Source organism: Vipera ursinii (genome assembly GCF_947247035.1).
Source record: "Vipera ursinii genome assembly, chromosome: 1".
In the NCBI taxonomy this organism is placed as follows: Eukaryota; Metazoa; Chordata; class Lepidosauria; order Squamata; family Viperidae; genus Vipera; species Vipera ursinii.
The window spans coordinates 88,962,615-88,985,586 of NC_139512.1; the positions used below are offsets into that span (position 1 = coordinate 88,962,615).

Here is a 22,972-nt window from a genome sequence, read left to right on the forward strand (position 1 = left end):
CAGCAAATGATTTCATCGCGGGAGTCCGGCACGCTGCGCGAAGCTGCAACTTCCCAGACTTAGAGGACCGGATTCGGGACCAGGTGGTCATCGGGCTGAGGGACGAACGTCTCAAGAAGAAAATCACGTCAAAGCCGGAGATGACCCTCGCCCAGGTCTCCCGTGAGATTTTGGCGTATGAAGATAACCACAAGAAGCCCTCCAACCGAACGGCAATGGAACCCCAAAGCAGCGTCCATCAGGACGAAGCGTGTCTCAGCGACGAAGAGTCCATCGATCTAACAGACACCGATGCATTACAACGCCGAATGGAGAGAAGGCAAGGTAGACGGAGCGACAACAACGACCGCCCCAGTCCAAGAAATTTCACCTCAGCCCAAAGGGAACAACGAAACGCCTGTGCCAGCTGCGGCGGAAACCATGCCCGGGCAAATTGCCGTTTCCGGAGCGCTAAATGTCATAATTGTGGCAAGACCGGCCACATTAAACCCGTCTGCCGAGGCCGTCCCCGCGACAACCTGCATGAAGTAGAGGCTGCTTCCCCAGGTACGATAACCCACCGAGCCAGTAAGGGAAAGCCCTCAGAGGGGTTAGTGAAGACAGTGGAGGGAGTACACAGCTTAAGCCCTAAGGTAAAAATTAAAACTAAATTACAGGGAGTCTATTGCGACATGGAGGTGGATTCAGGTTCTGCTGTAACCTTAATTTCGTCTAGAACGTATAGAGAAATTTGTGAGCGCAGTAAAAAAACAATACCGTTAAAAAACCCTCAAGTTCAATTAGCTGACTACCAGAAGACACCAATTCAACTCAAGGGGAGGGCTAAGCTCTGGGTAGAATACAAGAAGTTCAAGGGACCACTAGAAGTATTAGTCACCCAGGGGGATCGCACTAATCTGATAGGGTTAAACTGGTTTAGCCCTTTAGGAATTGCCCTCACAGGCGTCAACGCCATTCAGACATCAAACCTTGAGACTGTCTGCAGGAAGTTTGCAGACGTCTTTGATGGTTCCTTAGGCAAATACACAGGACCTCCCATCGCCCTTAACTTAAACCCCGCCATACAGCCTATTAAAATCAGGGCCAGGCGGGTCCCCTTCGCCCTCAAACAAAAAATTGAGGACGAACTGGAACGCCTTGTCAAACTTGGAGTTTTAGAACCTACTGACGGAGGCAGTTGGGAAACCCCCATAGTAACACCACTAAAACCAAATGGCCAAATTAGAATATGCGCAGATTATAAGGGGACACTCAACTTAGCACTTAATGCCCACTCTTACCCCATTCCAGCAGTTAGGGACGTCCTGGCTTCTATTCGCTCAGGCGCCATTTTTGCGAAATTAGATCTCACGCAGGCGTATTTGCAGTTGCCGGTGACAGATGACACCGCGGCAGCCCAGACAATCGTCACTCACCGCGGAGCATTTAAAGTGACAAGACTACAATTTGGCATTTCGGCCGCCCCAGGCATTTTCCAAAGTATTATGGAAAAAACATTAAAGGGAATCCCCGGGGTCTCCCCTTACTTCGACGATGTACTTATCGCCGGAGAAACAGAAGCCATCCTAGCCGACAGACTGTCAGCTGTGCTAGAGCGATTCCGAACGGCCGGATTTAAACTAAAAAGAGAGAAGTGCTCTATAGGAGTTCCCTCTACGGAATTCCTCGGCTATAAGATTGACGCCCAGGGCATTCACCCGACAAACGACAAACTAAAAGCCATCCAAGCAGCCCCCAGCCCCAAAAACAAACAGGAACTTCAGGCGTTTTTGGGATTATTAAATTTTTACCACGCCTTCCTCCCCCACAAGGCTACTATTGCAGAGCCACTTCATAGGCTATTAGACAAGGGCAACCCCTGGACCTGGACAAGAGTGCATGAAAACAGTTTTCAGTCACTCAAGAACATCATTTGTAAAAGTTCCACTATCACGCTATTCCAGGAGGACACCCCCGTCTGCATCGCTTGCGATGCATCTCCATACGGGATTGGGGCAGTCTTGAGCCACCTGGACCAGGACGACACCCAAAGACCCATTGCATTTTACTCTCGGACTCTGACTAAAACAGAAAGGAACTACGCTCAAATTGACAGAGAGGCCCTGGCCATCGTTGCCGGAGTTAAAAAATTTCACGACTATCTGTATGGCAGACAGTTCACTATCTTCACAGACCACAAACCCCTATTAGGCATATTTACCTGGGACAAAACGACCCCGCAAATATTGTCCCCTAGAATCCTACGCTGGTCAACCTTTCTATCAGCTTACTCCTACAAACTAGTATACAAACCAGGCAAGGAACTAGGGCATGCAGATTGCCTAAGCAGACTCCCTATACGTTGCCACGACCCAGACCCAGCCCCTGCGAGCAACATTATGGCCATCGAGGAATTACCAGAATTCCCCCTCACAGCAAAAATCATTGCTGATAACACCGCGAAGGATTCAACTCTCAGCAGGGTTCTGCAATGGGTCACAACTGGATGGCCACACAAAAGCCCAGCAGAAACATTTCGCCCCTTTTTCACCAGACAAGCAGAACTAACCTCCCATTTAGGCTGTCTTCTATGGGGAAATAGAGTAGTGATACCTCACACAAATATACAACAAACATTACAAACATTACACGAAGGGCACCCTGGAATGGTAAAAATGAAGTTACTTGCAAGAAGCTATGTATGGTGGCCAGGAATTGATAAAGACATAGAACAACATGTAGGGGGATGTTATACTTGCCAACTAACAAGAAGCGAACCACCCCATGCTCCAATCCATAAGTGGGAAACAACAAAAAACCCATGGTCCCGTATCCACCTAGATTTTGCGGGACCAATACGAGGGCAGAATTTCTTAATAATTGTAGATAGCTTTTCTAAATGGCTCGAGGTGATACCCCTAAATAAAATAACAACATACTCCACTATACAAGCACTTAGAAAAGTTTTTGCAACACATGGCCTCCCAGACGTCATAGTTTCGGATAACGGCCCACAATTCACCTCTCGTGAATTTCAGATGTTCGCTTCGAGGAACTGTATTAGACTGGTGACGTCAGCACCCTTCCACCCGTCGACTAATGGCATGGCAGAAATAATGGTGAGGTCAACAAAAGAAGCACTTAATAAATTCATAAAAGGGAACTGGCACCGACGCCTTAGCCAATTCCTCCTAGCCCAACACACGACACCCGGCACCACCACTGGCAAATCACCAGCCGAACTTCGATGGGGCAGGAGGCTAATAACAAGATTGGACAGACTGCACCCAGATAGAACTCCTAATGAACCACAACCTCCTACATCCGTGCCACAAACCTTTCTGCCAGGCCAAGCTATCTGGGCTAGAAATTACACCAACAACCAAAAATGGATCCAAGGCGTCATAATAAAGCAAACCGGACCTGTCTCATACTTAATCCACTCTGACACACACGGCCAACTACGACGACACCTAGATCAAATAAGAATCCGCAAACCACAAAACACACCCCCACCATCACAACAACCCCTTTTAACCCCCTTTATACCTAGCGTTCCGCCATCCGAAGAAGCACAGCCACAACCGCAGGAGGAAGGAGTTCTCGAAGACGAGGCCCCCCCACGACGGTCCAGCCGATCGAGGAAACCACCAACTTACTTGCAAGACTATGAATGGGCAGGGAGCGACAAACAAACACACGGGGGCGGAAACCATCCAGGGGAGGGGTAAGGGGTGTATTATATGTGTATAGTTCAGTTATGCAGTTTATGTGTTAACATTCTTGATTCATAAAGGTTTAACATTATCAGCGGAACATGAGGTAAATCGTTGACAGCGGAACACGAGGGAGTTTTGACAGCTGTCAAAACTCCTGGACTGGCGCATGCGCACAAGTTGACAGCTCGCGGCTGTCAAAACAACACAAGCCGCCGCACGAGGAGCAGAACTGTCAAACGAGCCGCAGAGCTGATTGGAAGAGAAGTAAAGCGGGAAGAAGGGCGGCTCGTGATTGGACCGTACGACCGGCGCCAGACTATAAATAGCCAAGTGCTCCTGTACCTTTTCGCTCTGTCTTAATAAATCAGTTGAATGTTACCAGCTGTCTTGAGTGGTCTGTTCCAGCCACTTCACTTCCATCCTTCCTTCCTCCCTTCCTCCTGTATTTAAAGCATTTATTATGGGAAAATTAATCAAATTCTAATCTGGAATTAGTTTAGTTTTTATAAGAATAAACACAGCATACAGTACTAATGAGAAGAATAGGGCACAACAGCAAAAAGCATACCAATAGAAGAAATGGAGACTCATATGTTTAAATCAGGGTTCCCCAAAATAGTTAATACCCATTCCCAAGAATCAGTAGGACTGACCAAGGCTTCATAGTTTTGTAGTATTACTAGCTAAAGTAATATTTGTTAAATTATGTTCATTTGATAAATTGTTGGGGGTTGATGAATAGTCTGAAACTTCATGAATGGGTTGATGAATAAAAGAGCTTGGGGTTTAAATAAGGATTGATTTGGACTTGGAAAGTCATATAATGATTGCACAGGCAAGTCTTGGACCATCAAGAGTTGGTTGGTTGTAGGCACTATATGCTATTGCTAGATTGTTAGGACATGATTGTGTAGGTGGTCAGATTCCACCTATTCTATTAAAGGACAAATGAGAAAACACAAAGATGCCCACACAGACATACATAAAAGATGGGTAAGAGGATGAAAGTGTGAGCATTTCCATTATAGAGAAAGAAGGGCTCCCCAAATAATAATGGAGGTTCAGATTCAAGCCTGTATCCTAGATGATTCTTCTAGTGAATAGTTATGCATGACCTTGAATCAGAAAGGGAAACATGGCTTGAGCATCAGTATAATTTCAACAAATGCAATTTAGTGGTATTTAAAATGACAATACATCACAAAAGAAACACTCTTTGTGTATTTTCCTTTGTGAGGAAAGATCTAATTCTTTGCAGAAACTGTGCAATTTAGGAAGAGGTGTATTTCCAATCTCTCCAGTCATGTTACTTATACAGGGCTGTTACTCAAGCATTGCACTGGGTCTGCCAAGGAAAGTGATGTAGACAAACAGATAAGGAATTAATGTACCAGAAAAAATCTTACACTGGGAGTGTAGAAATTACATTATGTGAATAGGGGGATGTAGGTAAAGGTAAAGGTATGACTTGCGTGCTAGTCATTTCCGACTCTAGGGGCCGGTGCTCATCTCCGTTTCAAAGCCAAAGAGCCAGCGCTTGTCCGAGGACGTTTCCGTGGTCATGTGGCCGGCATGCCTAGACACCAAAGGCGCACGGAACGCTGTTACCTTCCCACCGTAGTGGTCCCTATTTTTCTACTTGCATTTTTACGTGCTTTCGAACTGCTAGGCTGGCAGAAGCTGGGACGAGTAACAGGCGCTCACTCTGCTACGCGGCACTCGGGATTCGACCTGCCAAACTGCCGACCTTCAGATCGACAAGCTCAGCGTCCTAACCCACTGAGCCACCGCATCCCTTTTGGGGGGATGTGGCTCTATGTAAATCAAAGGAAATTAATTGAGAGATTTGGTTTTCCTTCTGAACAAGTGTCAGTGGCTCTCTCATCTGTCTGGCAGAGTTCAAGAAAAGAATGATATGGTACAAATGTGGATAAAGTTACAACTTGTATTAAACTGTCAGCTTGGGTTGGCAGCATGAATTAGCTTAAGCAAGAATGTGGGCAAGCACTGATAAAGCTTCAGGTACCTGTTTATTCTGTTTTTGTTTCTTAAAGCAGCAATGTCTTCAGCTATTGTTTCTGGATGATTTTTGGAAGAAACGGACAAAAATGGCTTATAAAATAGGGCCGTTACCCTTTCCTAGTAAGAATATACAAAAACCAAAACCATTGTTAGATATTTTATGAATGGATTTAAGGAATATAGATAAACAAGCTTTGGCTTGTAAATGTTGGTTAAAAGTAATTAAGGAAGAGGTTGTTCTACTTTGGGTTTATTTTTTTTTTAAAGTTTGACATTTGTCATTTATAGTAGCTTGGATATTTCATTTTCTGTTGGATTAATCTTTCATTGTACTATTATTGATATCCAAATTTTCCTTGTGATGTGTTTGCCAACACTTAAGTACACTGATTACTCCTTCCTTTACTCTGGGATCAATGTAGGTTTCTGACTAAGAATACATTCCTAAAACAATATACTGAGAAATATAATGTTTTCAGTGAAAGTCTCTGCTTAACAGTTTCTAATACTTCTGGTATCTTCTAGGATCAAGGTGGAGTTTATCATACCATTGAACCAGATTCTCAAAAATTACGTCAAGTGGGAAACTGCTCTTACATAGAGAATACTTTAAAAGAAGTTGTGCTGCTTCAGCTGCTCACTGTCTTCTTAAATTCCCCTTGCCACCAAAATTATAACTAATCCAACATTTGGATCTGTGACTAGGTGGAATAAAGGAGCTATAGTACCATGTAGGATTTACGCACTGTGTATGTGTTTTTAAGTGTTGGAACATCTTTTTTAAAAAATCAAATGCTGACATCTTTCAACCTTATCACAAGTTACCATACATCGGTTAAACTGCTCGATTTAAAATAAAAGTGAATGTAGGTATGCACTGCTACTTCTATACAGTTTTGAGTAACAGAAGTAGTTAAAGTCAAGATTCAAATTGAAAGAATCAGATTTTTCTGGACCAATTTTGATCAGGGGTTCCCCAGAGTTCTAGTACTGAGATTGCCTTGGTGGATGGGCTAAACTGGAAGCTAGTTATAGGCAATGTGGCCCTGCTAGTTCTTTTGAAACTTTCTGTGCCTCTCAGTATCCTTGGCATAGTATCCTTCTAGATCATCTGATGGGAGTAGGCTTTGAGGACACTGTTTTGAAGTAACTATGGTCCTTGCAATCAGGAGGTACCCAATACACAGTGCAAAGGGGACTATAGTTCAACATCCAGGTCAGTGACCCATGATAGCCTTGGGGAGCAGTTTCACAGTATTCCTGAAAACTCAGATCTCATTAGATTTGCAAAAGCTAAAGGTTTCGGCAAGGAATGCCAGTGTGCAAGCTGAGCCTTACAGCAGGCTATACTTACTAATACTTATTCAGATATTTGCTTACATTGTACCTTGATTATTGCAATGTGATTTATGTGGGGCTGTTAAAAAGTCCTAAATGGCCTAGAGCCTGATCATCTTCAGGCTTGCCTTTCCAGCTGTGAATCTTTCTGGTTACTCAGGAGAACAAAGGGAGGACCATCTGAGGATTTATGTGCTACAAGAGTTTAAGCTCTCTGATTTGTGAGAAACAGCCTTCTCCTAGTTGGCTCCCAGGCTGTGGGATGCTGTCTCTGGGGAACTGTACTTGTGTGATGGAATGTGCATCTGCAAGAGCAATGGGGGAGACTTTGGCCACACAGATTTTTCTCAGAAAGAGGTCCAGATTAAGAGACTGCACAGCCCAGAGCTGGATGGAGTGTGTGTGTGTGGGGGGGGAAAGGGGCAGAAGAAGTTTAGGTTAACCACATCTAGAATCTCTCAGGTAGGTTAGAAAGTTATACCTTTAGTTTAGCAAGATTCTGTCCATTAAGTGTAAGCTAATAAAGCATTGAACTCCATTGGACCTCACTGTCTCATCTCTGAGCTTGGCCTGACCCCTTGTTTCCTATTCTTCCAATAGCAAGTTAGTAAAGACATTCTTGCCACAAAGCTTTGAACTGTTAATGATTGTAGTGCTTAGTTTTGTACTGAGAATTAAATTCTATTGATGCTGACTTAGTATAAAGGACAGAGGGAACAGCTTTGAAGGAAAGGCCTGTGAAGAGGCAAGTATGAAGGTGATGGTCAGATGAGCTGAGCTGAGCTCAGACCAAGAAAGTAGGGTAAATATTTCAGTAAAGCCCACCCCTATTTCACATGTTGGGGGTGGGGGTTAGGGAAGGACATATTCAGTCTTGCAAGATTCTGTTGCTATAGCTTTGCAGTGAAAATAGCTCTGACCCACATAACATTGGTTTCCTGGTCTGATCCACTTTGAAAGGCTGACAATCATTTATATCTTATAAGCAAACCAATTTATGCACATAAATTTGCAGTGTTCAGGTAGGAAGCAGTTCTGAATTGTCTGTCAATGGGAGGCTGGAAGAAGCAAAGGGGCTAGTCATCACCTGATTTGGACCCCAGTGTTTATTTTCTTCTTTGTGGCTGTGCAATTTTCATGTTGTTTCTGGAGCAGGACCCCTGGCATTTTCTGGATCATTCAACACCCCCCCCCTCAAAAGCAATGATACTATATTTAGGAATTCAGAGATGATGGTGTTGGCTTTGTGGAGTCACAATGGGAATTGTAGCCACATCCCCAGGCGACAATATGTAATAGTTTTTATATGCTAACTCCAAGTCACAAAGAGTGAGACCATTTCTAAATGAAAGAACTCTTGATCCAACACATTTTGTTTTCTTTCCCAAATGTTCTGTTACTTTCTTCTATATAAATGTTGCCTAAGAAAAATCTATTTTTTCCTATATTTTAGCTTTCTCCAGAAAGTCCTGTTCTAATTTGCTTCAGTATTGACACCATTGCTTCTCTATGTTGTTTTGTATTCTTTTTTATGGGTGACTATTGTTACTAAGGTACACTATTGATGATGATGATGATGATGATGTGATTGTTACTAGTATTGTAAATTGCCATGTGCCGAATTGTTGGGGCCATTTAGTATAGAAACAAATTAAGTAAGTAATACACAAAGATTGTGTTATTCAAGTCATAGCTGTAGTTAGCCTCTGCGCTGGCTTGCCACCCTTTGCATTATGAACACGCATACACATTTGGACTCTTTGTTATTCTCTGGCTGTAAATAGAGTGATGCGTGCCTTGTTCTGAGTGACATTATATGTTCTTCTTGTTGTCCCTGTGTATTGACTGGTGCTTTCTTTCTGTGGGTAATGGCAAGGTATCATGGAAGGGCAAGGACAGACTGATGGATGGAGATGCATTGCTGAAGCTAGGATTGCAAAATTAACCTTTATATCTGCCACTGTTTCTATGGCATTGATTCTGTGCTGCTGTGCTAGCATAACAATCCAGCAATATTAGCCTCTAGCTGAGATAGCTCCTACCAGAACATTGGATCGCATAACGTTTTTAAGGTTAAACTTTTGGTGACATAGAAAATTTGTCAAAAATAAATAGAATTAAAGTTCTTAGATTCAGTTCTGCTTCAGAATTACCTGGAGGGTTTTGAAATTAGGCTAGAGAGATTAGACTGAGACTCACATTGCTTTCTTCTGCCCTATACAGAAATCACCCACGCCCTCTTTCCCTGGCATTCGATCCATGGAGACAGAAACATCAATGCTATTTGGCTTGGCTGTAATTGTAAATTAGAACAGACCCAATGGCAAAGTGATTAGAAAAACCTGTCCAAAGCTGCCTTGGATCCAATAGATCAGTTTACATTTGAGATGCCTGTATCATGGAAATTAGCTTGTGAAGGCCCTGCTTGGCAGGTGTTGGCAGACTTGGCTTGGAAGGTGACTTCAAAATATGCTCCTTGTTTTCCACAGCCCTTGGCTAGTGCTGTAGAAGTGAGGCCCAAAGGATGTCCCAGTGTCCAGCAGTGCCTCAGCTTCCTGGCAGAGGGGGCTGAACTCTCACTTGCCATATGGCTTGGGGGGGGAGGCTTCAATTTTCTGTCATGGGTGATGAAGTCATTTTCACAGCTTAATGATGCACTAAGGGATTAGGGGGAGGGGGATTTGTTTGACAAAAGCAGGCCTCAGATGTGTTGCAAAAATTAATAATGTATTCAAGCCTTTATTAGATTAAAAGCAGGAGCCAGGGAATCAGTTTATCCGTATTAATCCTTTGAAAAATGGCTTAAAAGAAGCTTTAATCAGAGGAACGGGCACCCAGATGCCTCCACCCCTCCCTGGTGGCATGTAGAAAGTGGTTTTCTTCTTCATAAAAATGTGTAATGCAGGGGGGGGTAGGGAGGGAGCAAGATCTTTGTTATTTATCTGCAAGGATTTAATTCTGAGTTTTTGCCATAGCCCAATATAGAGATAGATATAGAGATAGATGATAGATAGATAGATAGATAGATAGATAGATAGATAGATAGATAGATAGATAGATAATAGATAGATAGATAGATAGATACATAGATAGATACATAGATAGATACATAGATAGATAGATAGATGTAGAATACCTGCTTTAAATTAGATAAATAGATAGATGACAGATGATAGATACTGTAGGTAGGTAGGTAGGTAGGTAGGTAGGTAGATAGATAGATAGATAGATAGATAGATAGATAGATAGATAGATAGATAGATAGATAGATAGATAGAGATGGTAGATTAGATAGAAAGAGAGACAGACAAACAATAGATTTTACACATATAAAATTGGGTGGGGAAAATCTATGTATATATAAAATTTGATGGGGTCAGTCCCAAAACATCCATGCCTAATACCTCTTGGCTGCTATTTCCCTTTAATGCATTTAGAAAAATGATGGGTAGTTGTAAGCAGGTTCTAAAATTATTAAGTCAGCATAGGAATCTCAGTTACCAAGTCAAATACTGTAAGAATTTTATTATAGTGGGTTATATCCTGCAGTAAATATTACTGTTCTAAGAGAAGAGGATATATGTACTTCAGGACTGAACTATGGAGTCCTTGCTGATCTCTGAGCTTGTTTTTTTGACTACATATTTTTCATAATCCAACTAGATATAATATCAGCAGTGTGAATGAGTATGAGGTTTTCTCCCTGATTATAAATAATAGCTTGCCCTGCCAATTTTGGTTTCTCTGTGTGGGGTGTTTTCCTCATTGGTAGTTTCATAATCACACTCATGGCACCAGTGGCGTAGCGTGGGTTGTCAGCACCCGGGGCAAGGCAAGTAATCTGCGCCCCCTAACCCGTGGATTTTAGCACTCGAGTCTCTTCCACTAGATTAGTTAAAGAAACCCTTACCCCCTAAGCACATGTATTGTTTGTTATGAAAATACTGATGTAATTAAAGTAAAATGCATCTAATGCGCCCTCCCAGATGTTGCGCCCGGTGCGGCCGCCCCCCCCTGCACCCCCCATGCTACGCCACTGCATGGCACTGATGATGTCACCTAATTGGACAATGAAACGTCTGCAAGCAAACAACCAAGCTCAGAAAGCAGCAAGGATGTCACAAATACTACTTTGATGTAATGTTGATACACCCTCTCATGGCAGTGTCTATTCAGTCTTAGAATCATGGCTGCTTCTTTCCTAGATTTTGTGACCCCTGATACAGTAGCTGTTCTTCACTATTACAGCATCCTCTGAAACTTTATTATGAACTTGTAGCCCATCCAAATAAAGGTAAATGAATTCTGGTATAAATGGGAGGTCTGACCTCAGTGAAGGAAGGGTGTACAGCTTTAAGGAATGTAAATAGGAGCAGTAATAATAAGAAGGTCCAATAAATAAATATTTCTAAAATTTCCATCTGTCAATTACAAAAGGCCACCCTGCTTAGATGCGTATTTATCCTCTGCTAATACATTATGGGGACGCGGTGGCTCAGTGGGTTAGGACGCTGAACTTGTCGATCGGAAGGTCGGCAGTTTGGCGGGTCGAATCCCGAGTGCCGCGTAGCAGAGTGAGCGACTGTTACTCGTCCCAGCTTCTGCCCACCTAGCAGTTCGAAAGCACGTAAAAATGCAAGTAGAAAAATAGGGACCACTACGGTGGGAAGGTAACAGCGTTCCGTGCGCCTTTGGCGTCTAGTCATGCCGGCCACATGACCACGGAGACGTCCTCGGACAAGCGCTGGCTCTTCGGCTATGAAACGGAGATGAGCACCGGCCCCTAGAGTCGGAAACGACTAGCACGCATGTGCGGGGGAACCTTTACCTTTACCTTTAATACATTATGATATCCTAGATTCTTGGGAAGAGTACAGTGCTTATAAAAGCCAACATCAGCTAAAGAATTGACTGTGATTCCACATTTTTGTGAATAATAATGCAGAAGGCATTATTCTATAATACAAAAATAGCAATTTTAGTCTTTTGTTGTTGTTTATTCTCCTAACATTCTTGCCAGATAGATCACAATTGTTTCCAGTTTGATGGAACTATGAATAAAAAAAATTGGAACTTGCTGATCACACAACTCCATTCCATGATGGTTCTCTGGACAAGGGAGATCTGGCATGCCAGAATAAGGAAACAAAATGGAATTAAGAATGCAAGCCTCCTTTCAATTCATAAAACCTTTCAAAGCTATTGCTCCCAAGTAAGTTTTCTCTTCAAAAAGACTTAGTAGGTATGTCTGGCACCTGAAGAAGGATGAGTTGACATAACCAAGAGATAAGGACACTATAAGTAAGCACGGTTTAGACCAGGGGTAGGCAACCTAGGCTCTTTTATGATTCATGGATTTCAACTCCAAGAATTCCTGAGCCAGCATGGCTAGCTCAGGAATTCTGGGAGTTGAAGTCCACAAGTCATAAAAGAGACAAGGTTGCTACCCCTGGTTTAGACTTTATCTAATTTCTTACTTCCACCTGCCTTCTGCATTTTGTTAGCACTTTTGAGGTTTTAAGAGTCAGTTTGGTGTAGTGGTAAGGCAGCAGGCTAGAAACCAGGAGATAATGAGTTCTAATCCTGCCTTAGGCACAAAGCCAACTTGGCTCAGTCATCCCTCTCAGCCCTAGCAAGGAGGCAATGGCAAATCACTTCTGAATTCATGCCAACAACACTGCAAGGATGTCTCCAGGCAGCCATCAAGAATCAACAGTGACTCAAAGGTTGCCCCTCCCGCTATAAGGTTTCAGTTTCTCTCTGTACAGGTAATCCTCATCTTACAACAGTTCACTTAGTGAGCATTCAAAGTTACAACTGCGCTGAAAAACTTTTCATACTTATGACCAATGTGGCATCCCCATGGTCATGTGATCAAAATTCAGACATTTGGCAACTGACTCATATTAATGACGGTGGCAGTGTCCTGGGTCATGTGATCACCTTTTACGACCTTCAGACTAGCAAAGTCAGTGCGGAAGCCAGATTCATTTAACAACCATATTACTAACTTAACAACTGCAGTAATTCACTTAACGACTGTGGCAAGAAAGGTCATTAAATGGGTCGAAACTCACTTAACAAATGTCTGACTTAGCCACAGAAAATTTTTGTAGTTGTAAATTGTGAGCGAGATTCAAACAGCTTGATACAATAGTCAGATATGGGAGGTTCCATTCTATACCATATGATGGAGGTATCTGCATTTACAGAGCGATAGAGGACTTGGCTCACATACTATTTGATTGTTGTTTGTATAAGAGAGTGAGAGACAGGTACCTTGGTTCATATATTAAATGAATGACCCATTGAGAACCCCATATTAAAACAACATATATGTAGCTGGAATTTGAAAACAACACTTAACACGACACAGTACTTGAATAAAATGGTTCGGATAAGATCGGTATATTGGGACTGATTGGGGTAGATTGTATGGGTGATACTGAAATATAATTTGATCTTATTTTACTTGTCTATATATTAACTTATTGTATTTTATTCCAATTTCATTTTAAATTGTTTTTATAAGATTTTATTAATATTACATGTTGGAACTCTGTATTTTGATATGGCCTATGGGCTAATCAATAAACTAAACTAGCTAACCTGTGGTTGTAAATTGAGGACAGTCACTTGACTGAAATGGTATTGGGTCTCCTGCTTGAGCAGGGGGTTGGACTAGAAGACCTTGAAGGTCCCTTCCAGTTCTATTCTGATTGATTGTTTAACTACCTGTATTCAATGTATTCAATGAATATTATTACCATTATATTATTCTGGTTATTCTTTCATAATAGGAAAAATACATTTGCTGTTGGAATTTGGAAATTCCACTTAATAGTTAAATTAAAAATGTTACTTGCTTAGGAAAAGTAAATCCTTTAGTTAGCTAAGATAAGTAAACCTAAAGTAGAATTTAGTTGAACAATTGCTCCATCTGCTGACCAATAATTTATGCAAGGCTCTTTAAATGTTCCTAAGATGTTGAATTTTTCTGATGCTTTCTAAATGCTACAGACGTTATTTTTTGTATTCTCTTACGTCATTTTGGGAAAAATAAAAATGGTTGCAGAGAGACTTGTAAGTGGCTAGAGTGCAAAGGTTATAATTTGGAGTGAATTCCCCCCCCTGTGCAAAAATATTTGTAGCAAGAAAATTCTTTGTGTTTGTTGAACACAAAACAAAACAAAAAGCCTAAGAAAGTCAATGAAAATAGAGAAAATCAAATGCAAATTTAAAATAATTATTAAAACATTTTTAAAACTTCCCTCCCCCCCCCTTCTTGGAGTTGATATAAATTTCATGTTGCCCATTTTCAGCACAGTGGTGTGGAGGTTTTGGAGTTAATTAGACATTTCTTGGAGACAAATTTAAGGCACTGTTGTTTTTTTTATCATTTTATGGCTTTATTTTTTAATATTATAGTTTTATAGCTGTGGGGTTTTACTGCTGTTCTGATATATATATATATCAGAAGTTTTGGATTTTGATCTTGAATAAAAGGAAAAGTGGGGGTCCAAAATCAGTTTGATCAATCTGTAGTTTCTGTAGTAAATCCCTGAGTTGGAATCTGAACTAAAGCTTGTGGTTTGAGCTTAGGTGAAAAACCTGTGAAATGGAGAAGTGAAAGAAAATGAAATGAAATATGTTATTTTTTTTAAAAAAACCAAACCAAAAGAATGAATCAGTCCAGTAAAAGCAAGAAACAAGCAAACGTGAATGTGTTTTTTTTCTCTAGTAACTGGAGCAGGTAAAATAAAAATGGATATTTTAAGTATCCTTGACTATATTTTGATGTCTCTTTATGGTCATACAATTGTTTATTAAAATAAGTGGTGTGTTTGCATATCTGCACGCCTGTGTATGTAACATTCAACCGTATTGCGATGTTGATAATTTTATATGCAAAGACAGTTTCTTAGACTCTTAAGAACATGGGATGAATGTATTAAAAATAGAATACTTGGAAACCAGCCCCTTGTATATTTTGGGTAGAGTTTATTGTCCAGGAAATATGATCTACATATTAAAGTGAACATTGTATTCAGGCCAGACTAGGGGAAAAGAAATTGCAGGAAACAAGAAGGAATTGCTAAGCATAGGTATATGCAATCTGTCTTTTTCCCTTTCCCTTTTTCTTTCTTTAAAGACAGAAAGAGAGAGAGAGAGAGATTGTTTATATAGAAAGAGGCTTGCTGGGATGTATTAATAATAGAGTAAAATGGAGTTCCATTTGAGTGGGGCATTCTCCATGGACCAAGTGACCTTTTCCCGGTACAGCTGCCTTGAATTATTTGTCTGTCTTTTTCAAACAATATCAATTCTATTTTCAGACCACACCAGACATCATATGGAGTGATGTGTTCTTATTTCCTGCCTTAATCTTAATCATTTAAAACATGCCCCCATTTCAGTCTGAAAGCGGCACTTTCTGTTTTGGTGGCATGCATCCTCCGATTAGTGTTTCAAGTGAAAGTAAAACATCTTCCTAATTTTATTCGTTTATTACAGCAGCTGAGCAAAATACTGTAGGTGAATCTTTCAAGGTTATATAGGAACTTTTTTAGTTTCTCCACTAGAAAACTGATTTGAAATAAATGGCTTCCTCTTTCCAAATCAACATGTTCACGGGGTCCCTTTAAGGCACATTTTTGGGGCTATTTTCCCCCCCTAATCACAGCTTGAAAGGCATTTTCACATTCAGATTTTCATTGCCTAATAAGATCAGGTAATGAGATTCACATATGAAGCCAGCATTAGAGATCAAGTTCCAATAAACAAAACCTTTATGTCAGATGGCATAAATACAATATATCATATTTTGATATGTTCAGTTATAAAATCTCAAGTGAACAATGATATGATGAATGATTAAATACATGCTCCCCAAATATTATTATGAAATCATCCTCCTTTTTATAACTGATGGCTTTAAAATACTTCAGGATATTTGACCAAGGTAATGATTAGTAGATATTTTTCTCTATAGACAGTCTAATATATCTGCAGAGGTTGATGTCTAAAAGGAATGCTTTGAAGGTCTTTTAGTCTCTGTGAAGATATATTTGGTGTGTATAATTTTTGGAAAGAGTTATAAATTAGAGGAAAATAAAAATTCCTGGTTCATAGAGTGTGATTTGTTTGTAGGGGTCCAGAAGGCTTAGCTTTGCCTGGACAGGAAATTCAACTTAATATAGTGGAGCTTTTGTAGTAGTTTATATGAATATATTGTAAATCTATAACATATTATAAAAGTATTGTAAGTAATCTATGTATCCTCACTAAAAGGAAACTAAACTTGAACATTGGGTGCTATCTAACAAAATGAAATTCAGTGGTGAAAAAAGTAAGGTTCTACATTTAGGCAAGAAAAAACAAATGTACAGGTATAGTATAGGGCAGGGGTAGGCAATCTTGGCTCTTTTATGACTCATGGACTTCCAGAATTCCTGAGCTATCCATGCTGAACCATGCTGGCTCGGGAATTCTGGGAGTTGAAGTCCATGAGTCATAAAAGAGCCAAGGTTGCCTACCCGAGGTATAGGGGTTACCTTGCTCAATAGTAGCAACTGTGAGAGGGATCTCGGAGTCCTAGTGGACAATCACTTTAATATGAGCCAGCAGTGTGCTGCAGCTGCCAAAAAAGCCAACACAGTGCCAGGCTGCATTAACAGAGGGATAAAATCAAGATCACACAAAGTGTTAATACCACTTTTATAATGCCTTGGTAAGGCCACACTTGAAATACTGCATCCAGTTTTGGTCACCACGATGTAAGAAAGATGTTGAGACTCTAGAAAGAGTACAGAAGAGAGCAACAAAGATGATTAGGGGACTGAAGGCTAAAATATATAAGGAACAGTTGCTGGAATTGGGCATGTCTAGTTTAATAAAGAGAAGGACGAGGGAGGACATGATAGCAGTGTTCCAATATCTCAGGGGCTGCCACAAAGAAGAGGGAGTCAAGCTATTCTCCAAAGTGCCTGATGGCAGGACAAGAAGCAACAGATGGAAATTAATCAAGGAGAGAAGCAACCTAGAACTAAGGAGAAATTTTTATGACAGCTAGAAGAATTAATCAGTGGAACAACCTGCCTCCAGAAGCTGTGAATGCTCCAATACTGGAAGTTTTTAAGAAGAGACTGGACAGCCATTTGTCTGAAATGGTATAGGATTTCCTGCCTGAGCAGGGGGTTGGACTAGATGACCTCCAAGATCCCTTCCAACTTTATTATTATTATTATTATTATTATTATTATTATTATTATTATTATTATTATTATTATTATTATTATCTCAACATTAGTACTATAGTTGATCTTACCACTCAAAGTGTTATTACAACTGGGTTTTTTAAATAGTGAAGATTCTTGTTTCATGTAAAGATGGATTTGGGGTGACCAGAAAATATTAAATATTTAATGCCAAATTATTCTCTATTTATTTAAGAAATAATTATTTGGGCATTTATTTTTTTCTTCAATTTATATTCTAGCTTTTCTCTTGGAGTGCAAGAGAACACACTTCCCATTTTATTCACAAATACATTGTGAAGTAAATTGGCCTGAGGATCTCACCCAGTTTCCAGATATAAGTGTGGAATTTGAACCTGGATCAGTCCCAGCATCTATGTCTTATAGAGAACACAGATATAGATCAATTATTAGACCTATACACAATGTAAACATGATTACTAGCATTCAGGCATAGTTCCCAATAATTCCATTAATTTCTTTCAGGGTCTTTGGTGCAGCGATACTACTGACATCTACCCTCAACATGCTAATACCATCTGCTGCTCGGGTGCATTTTGGATGTGTCATCTTTGTCAGAATCTTGCAAGGCCTGGTTGAGGTACGGAACTGAAGTGCAAACTCTTCTAGGACAGCTTGAATCAGCAGTCAGGTTCCCTTTATTATGATCCTCAATGTAACACTTTGTTCCAACATCTTGCCTACTAAAGGAAGGGTAAGCAGGTTATCAATGGCAGTAAAAGAATGAATGAAGCCAATTCCTATCACCACTTCAGAGGAAAAGGAAGCCCGGTTGCCTTGGGCAACCAATGCTGGACTGCCTCCAGTTCACCACTCTCTTTATGTGTTGTCTTCTCTCTGCCTTTCCTAATCAGCTTAGCATCTTCAAGTGAAGGGGCCATTTCAAATTAAGAGTCAAAATTTTGCCTTTTTTAGCCAGCTTGGCATTTTCAACTAACTTGAAGGGACTGTTTCAAATTAAGTGTCCAAAATAGTGGTGATTTGGAGAGTCTGATGCCTCTCTATGCATGTTGCTTTTGTGAGGTGTGATGAGCTATCTGAACAAGCACAAGCCAATTTATTTTGGCCACAGCTCCACTTGCTGTAGGCTGTAGTCTCGCTCACATTGGAAAGTAACCCCAAATATGCTTTTCCAAAGTGAAAATATCCCATAAGCTATAGAAAGGCATAAACGGTCAGGTATTTGATGCATAAATGGGGTGATGCAAATACAGAATCTCTTTTAAGACTTTTTGTTTGTTCAAAATCTGGAGGCAGGAGAAACTGGAAAAGTGATACAAGAAAACACAGCAAAAAGCAACAAAAAGCAACTGGGAACTGGCAGTTAAGATGCCAATGTGATATTCAGATTATATGACTTTTAAGATCCATTCCTACTCTACAATTCTGTGATCATATCGGACAGGGGTCCCCAACTTATGGTCTGTGTCCCACTGCTGGACTGAGGCTGACTGGCCACCAGGCCACAGGACAGGCTGGCCAGTGTGTGCACTCACCCCCCACTCATGCTAGAGCCTGCAGTCCCATTTGCACATGTGCATGGGGCTAGCAGCGGAGGCTAGCACCTGTGCAAATGAGACAGCTAGCACCATGCGGGTTGTGCGGTCCATTTACACATGTGTGAGGCACTAGCAGAGGTCGGTGGCTAGTGCCTGCACACCTGCACAAATGGGACCGCTAGCACCATGCGGGTTGCAAGGCCCATTCACACCTGTGTATGTGGCTAGTGGTGGCAGTGGCGGCTAGCACCTGTGCACATGCGCAAATGGGGGTTGTTAGTGTCGTGCAGGTGCACACGGCCCTGTTCATGCATGGCCCTGTTCACGCATGTGCATGTGCACAAATTTCACAACTGCTCCCTTTCCCTCCGGGCTACCAGCATGAAAAGGCTGGTGACCTCTGATATAGGATGAGGCAGCCATATCTGGACTGCAAAAATATGTATGACCACTAGTTTTTTTTTCTGTAGCACTTTGCTACCATGTCTAGTGGACATCTGGACAAGTGTTTCTGATCACTTGTCCTCTCTGCAAAAAAAGATGCAGCAGTCCTCTGCGTTGGAAGCAGAGTCATCAGAGACCCTGTTGGTTCCCCCAGCTACCATGGCTGATTGCTCTCTTCTTGTTTTTGCTGTCCTCTTCCTTCTTGCCAGTGAAGAAATGAAAAAAGAAGAGATGTATCTTGCACATCACCATGTACTCATAATCTAATTTTGTACGTTGTTTTTGATTTAATGTCTTTATCCGCGTGAAGATAAAAACAGTGATCAAAGTTAAAAATGTTATTATAACAGATGCCAAGGGAATGCATAAAATTAATGAATCAGAAGAGGGGGAAAACCCCAAAAGAACATTGACTCAAGTTCCAGAAAATCACTGAAAAAGGATTACTACATTTCAAGGGTATCATACGTTACACATAATCAACATTTCCCACTCTAGTGTATGATCTACCTACAAATACTCTCCGATTTTATGCCTTATCATTTCTGCACCCACCCTCTGGGCCTTGCAACAGGGCTTGAAGTCCTAACCCAATCTGCCAACTAGCCTAGGACCTCAGTGGGTGTGTGTGTGGTATTTTGGGGGTGGTTAATAGATTAGACATCTTGGTCAATTGAATGTTAATGAATTTTAAATTTATGATCTTTATTATGTTAATGTTTTATAGGGTATATTTATTGAATAATTGTAAGCCACTTAGAGTCACCTTGGCAAGATGGGTGGCATAAGTAGTTAAACAAACAAACAAACAAACAAACAAACAAATAAATAAATATACTTTTGCCCCTTTTGTTTTAACCGTTTACTTGTATGTCAGTTGTAGCATCTGTAAACCAAGTAACCTTCTTCACAGGGTGTAACTTATCCAGCTTGCCATGGAATATGGAGCAAGTGGGCTCCTCCTTTAGAGAGAAGTAGACTAGCAACTACATCTTTCTGTGGTAAGTGACATCTTCATTATTTCACTTGTTTTGTATTCTCCTTTTTCTAGCATACACTGAAATAAACTTTCTGCAGCTCACCATCAATAGTCACAAATACTGATTGGGGTGAGTTTTGCAAAATCAAATTTGGGTCGATCACCAGGACCAGAGATTTATGCTTCCAAGCTTTCGGATTCATGCTGGAGCCCATCTTCAGGGAATTTCTCTCTTGGAATATGTGCTTTGGGCTGTTCTGTGAGTTGTGTTTATGTGGTGCCTTCCTATTGGTTGATTGGTGTGTTGATGGCTGGCAATTGGCTGTCATTTCCTTGGGCTGTGAAACCCTCAGCTTCTAAATATTTGATAGGCTGGTGGTAATTTAGCACTGACAGGGAACTGAATTAACAAGAGTGCTGAAGTACCACCAGCGTATCAAACACTTAGGAGCTGAGGGCTTAGCAGATGAAGGAAACGACAGCTAATTGCCAGCTATCAACACACAAACCTGCCAATAGGAAGGCATCACATAAACACGACTCACAGAACAGCCCAAAGCATGTATTCGAGAAATTCCCTGAAGATGGGCTCCAGAATCTTGGAAGATGCTTGGAATCGTAAATCTCTGGTCCCAGTGACTAGCCCAAATTCGATTTCACATCATTATCCTGGGACACGTATATTTGCCTTCATTCAGGAGTAAGTTTTGTTTACACAGAGAACAAATAGGCTTATGAATAGGCTCATTCTATTTGTGTGAACAAAAGTTAAGGACTTGAGAACTGATTCTTCAATGTTAGACATCTTATTCTGGTGAGGACATTTGGATTTATCAGTCTAAATCAATAATTGTGGAAGAATAATATGTTTCCCCAGGTTTTTTTGTGTATTAATTTACATGTCTGGAAATAACATAGTTAAGCCATTGTAGCTGTGAAATTAAATTAAAGGATCTAAGCATAGCATATAGACCACAATATTAATACATTGAAGATGGTGTGGTATGTAGTTAAGATGCTGAAAGATGCAAGTTATATTCTTCCTTTAGTCACAGAAACAAATGAGTGCTTTGAGGCCATCACTCTCAGCCCTAGATTGGAAAATGGAAAAAATATTTATCTATCAGTTTACACTGGGAAACCATGGTAGTTTATGGTTCATAAGCTTCAATGAAGAGACCTTCACTCAGCAATGGATTGATTCAGGTCGATAACAAAAATAATAATTAATATACTACTTTAGCTTCCCAGCTTGATAAATAAAGAGAAGTGCATCCAAAAGAATCTCTTAAGCAGTGCTTTTTTGTGAAAGAAAAAGGTGCCGGAACTCACATATGTCATACAACCCGCCTTGCCTAACCTACAAGGTTCCATCCAAAAAAGGTGCCGGAACTCCATTCTGAGCGTTCTATGAGAAAAAAAGCCCTGCTTAAGTATTCATGGCTACTGTTTATTGGGTACATTTTTTTCTGGATTTATAGGATAGTTGTATGAACTAATCATCTGATAACATTAACCAATAAGATTGTAGGATTATTTGTAGGAAACAGATTAGGAAAGACCTAAATAATTCATATGGTCATTTTAACCAGAAGATATTATTAAACAGTTTTCTTAGAAACTAGAAAGATGTCTTTCAAAGGCACCCAATAGGAGTCACAATGAGCTTCCCATCACATAATTCATGGCTTTACATAATGATATCATAAGATATGAAATGCCGCTGCCAGCTGCTGATACCCAAGATGCCAATGGGAATTAAATTTCAGATTTGATGCCATTTCAATAGATGTTTATAATTTACTTGTGTTTGTTTTTTTTAAAATTATCATTCTCTAGGATCCTATGCAGGTGCAGTCGTTGCAATGCCATTGGCTGGGATTTTAGTGCAATACACAGGATGGTCTTCTGTGTTCTATGTGTATGGTATGATCTTCTCTTCTCATCTTGCTTTAGAAAAAAAAGGAGGGAAAGTTAGCAACCATAAATATAACCCAAAAGTCTGAGAGGAAGGATGAAGCACTCATTTAGGATCATATCCAACAATGTCACTTTACCCATTAATGTTCTGAAATTCAGGAAAACAAGGAATGGTGATTTTTGGTAACCCCTCGCTTATGAGTCCATCATCCCCGATTCTGTTCTGATTTTTTTCTGGAACAAATTGACAGCTCCCAAACCCAGTTTTAGGATCCCAGATTATGAGTCAGAATATGGCTGTGTTCTAATGCTATGTATAAATACATTAGAAACAAGAGGAGAAAAACTCTGGGGGAATTTAGACAGAAAGAACATTCACAAAGGACAAATTAGATTGCTTAGAAATACAATTCCCCAAACAGTGGAATTGTTCAGACTGTCAAATTTGGCCTAAATGAGGACAGTGACTAAGTCATGTTACACTTAATTCAGTGTAAAGCAGGGCAAGTTGAATTTCCATCCATGAATCTGATCTTTGGTTAGAATAATTTTTATGGAAATGAAGTTAATTATTGTAAAAGGCAGAGAGGATTCTCAGCAAGAAACTGGAGAGGAGCAGAAAGGACCTTTCTGTAGAGTCCTTTTTCTGTTTTCTCTCAAGTGAGTTTTTAACTGAAAAATTAACTGATAGCAATTGTATTTAGGGAAGAAAAAAAATCAATAGGTGGAATGTTTCTTGTGTGTACAGTAATTATTTACAAATTTGAGATAAATCCAGATGAAGAATCATCTTTA

At 40.5% G+C, this 22,972-nt stretch overlaps 1 protein-coding gene across 1 annotated transcript in view; it reads left to right on the plus strand.

The window, feature by feature from the left end:
• Positions 1-22,972, plus strand: part of SLC17A6 (solute carrier family 17 member 6) — a gene marked incomplete at both ends in the record, with an annotated part of 57,764 nt that overhangs the window by 27,078 nt on the left and 7,714 nt on the right. Inside the window, 3 exons of the mRNA XM_083355345.1 lie at positions 17,801-17,915; positions 20,192-20,279; positions 22,097-22,183. Coding sequence (XP_083211471.1) covers positions 17,801-17,915; positions 20,192-20,279; positions 22,097-22,183 — 290 coding nt within the window. The remainder of the gene's footprint in view (positions 1-17,800; positions 17,916-20,191; positions 20,280-22,096; positions 22,184-22,972) is intronic.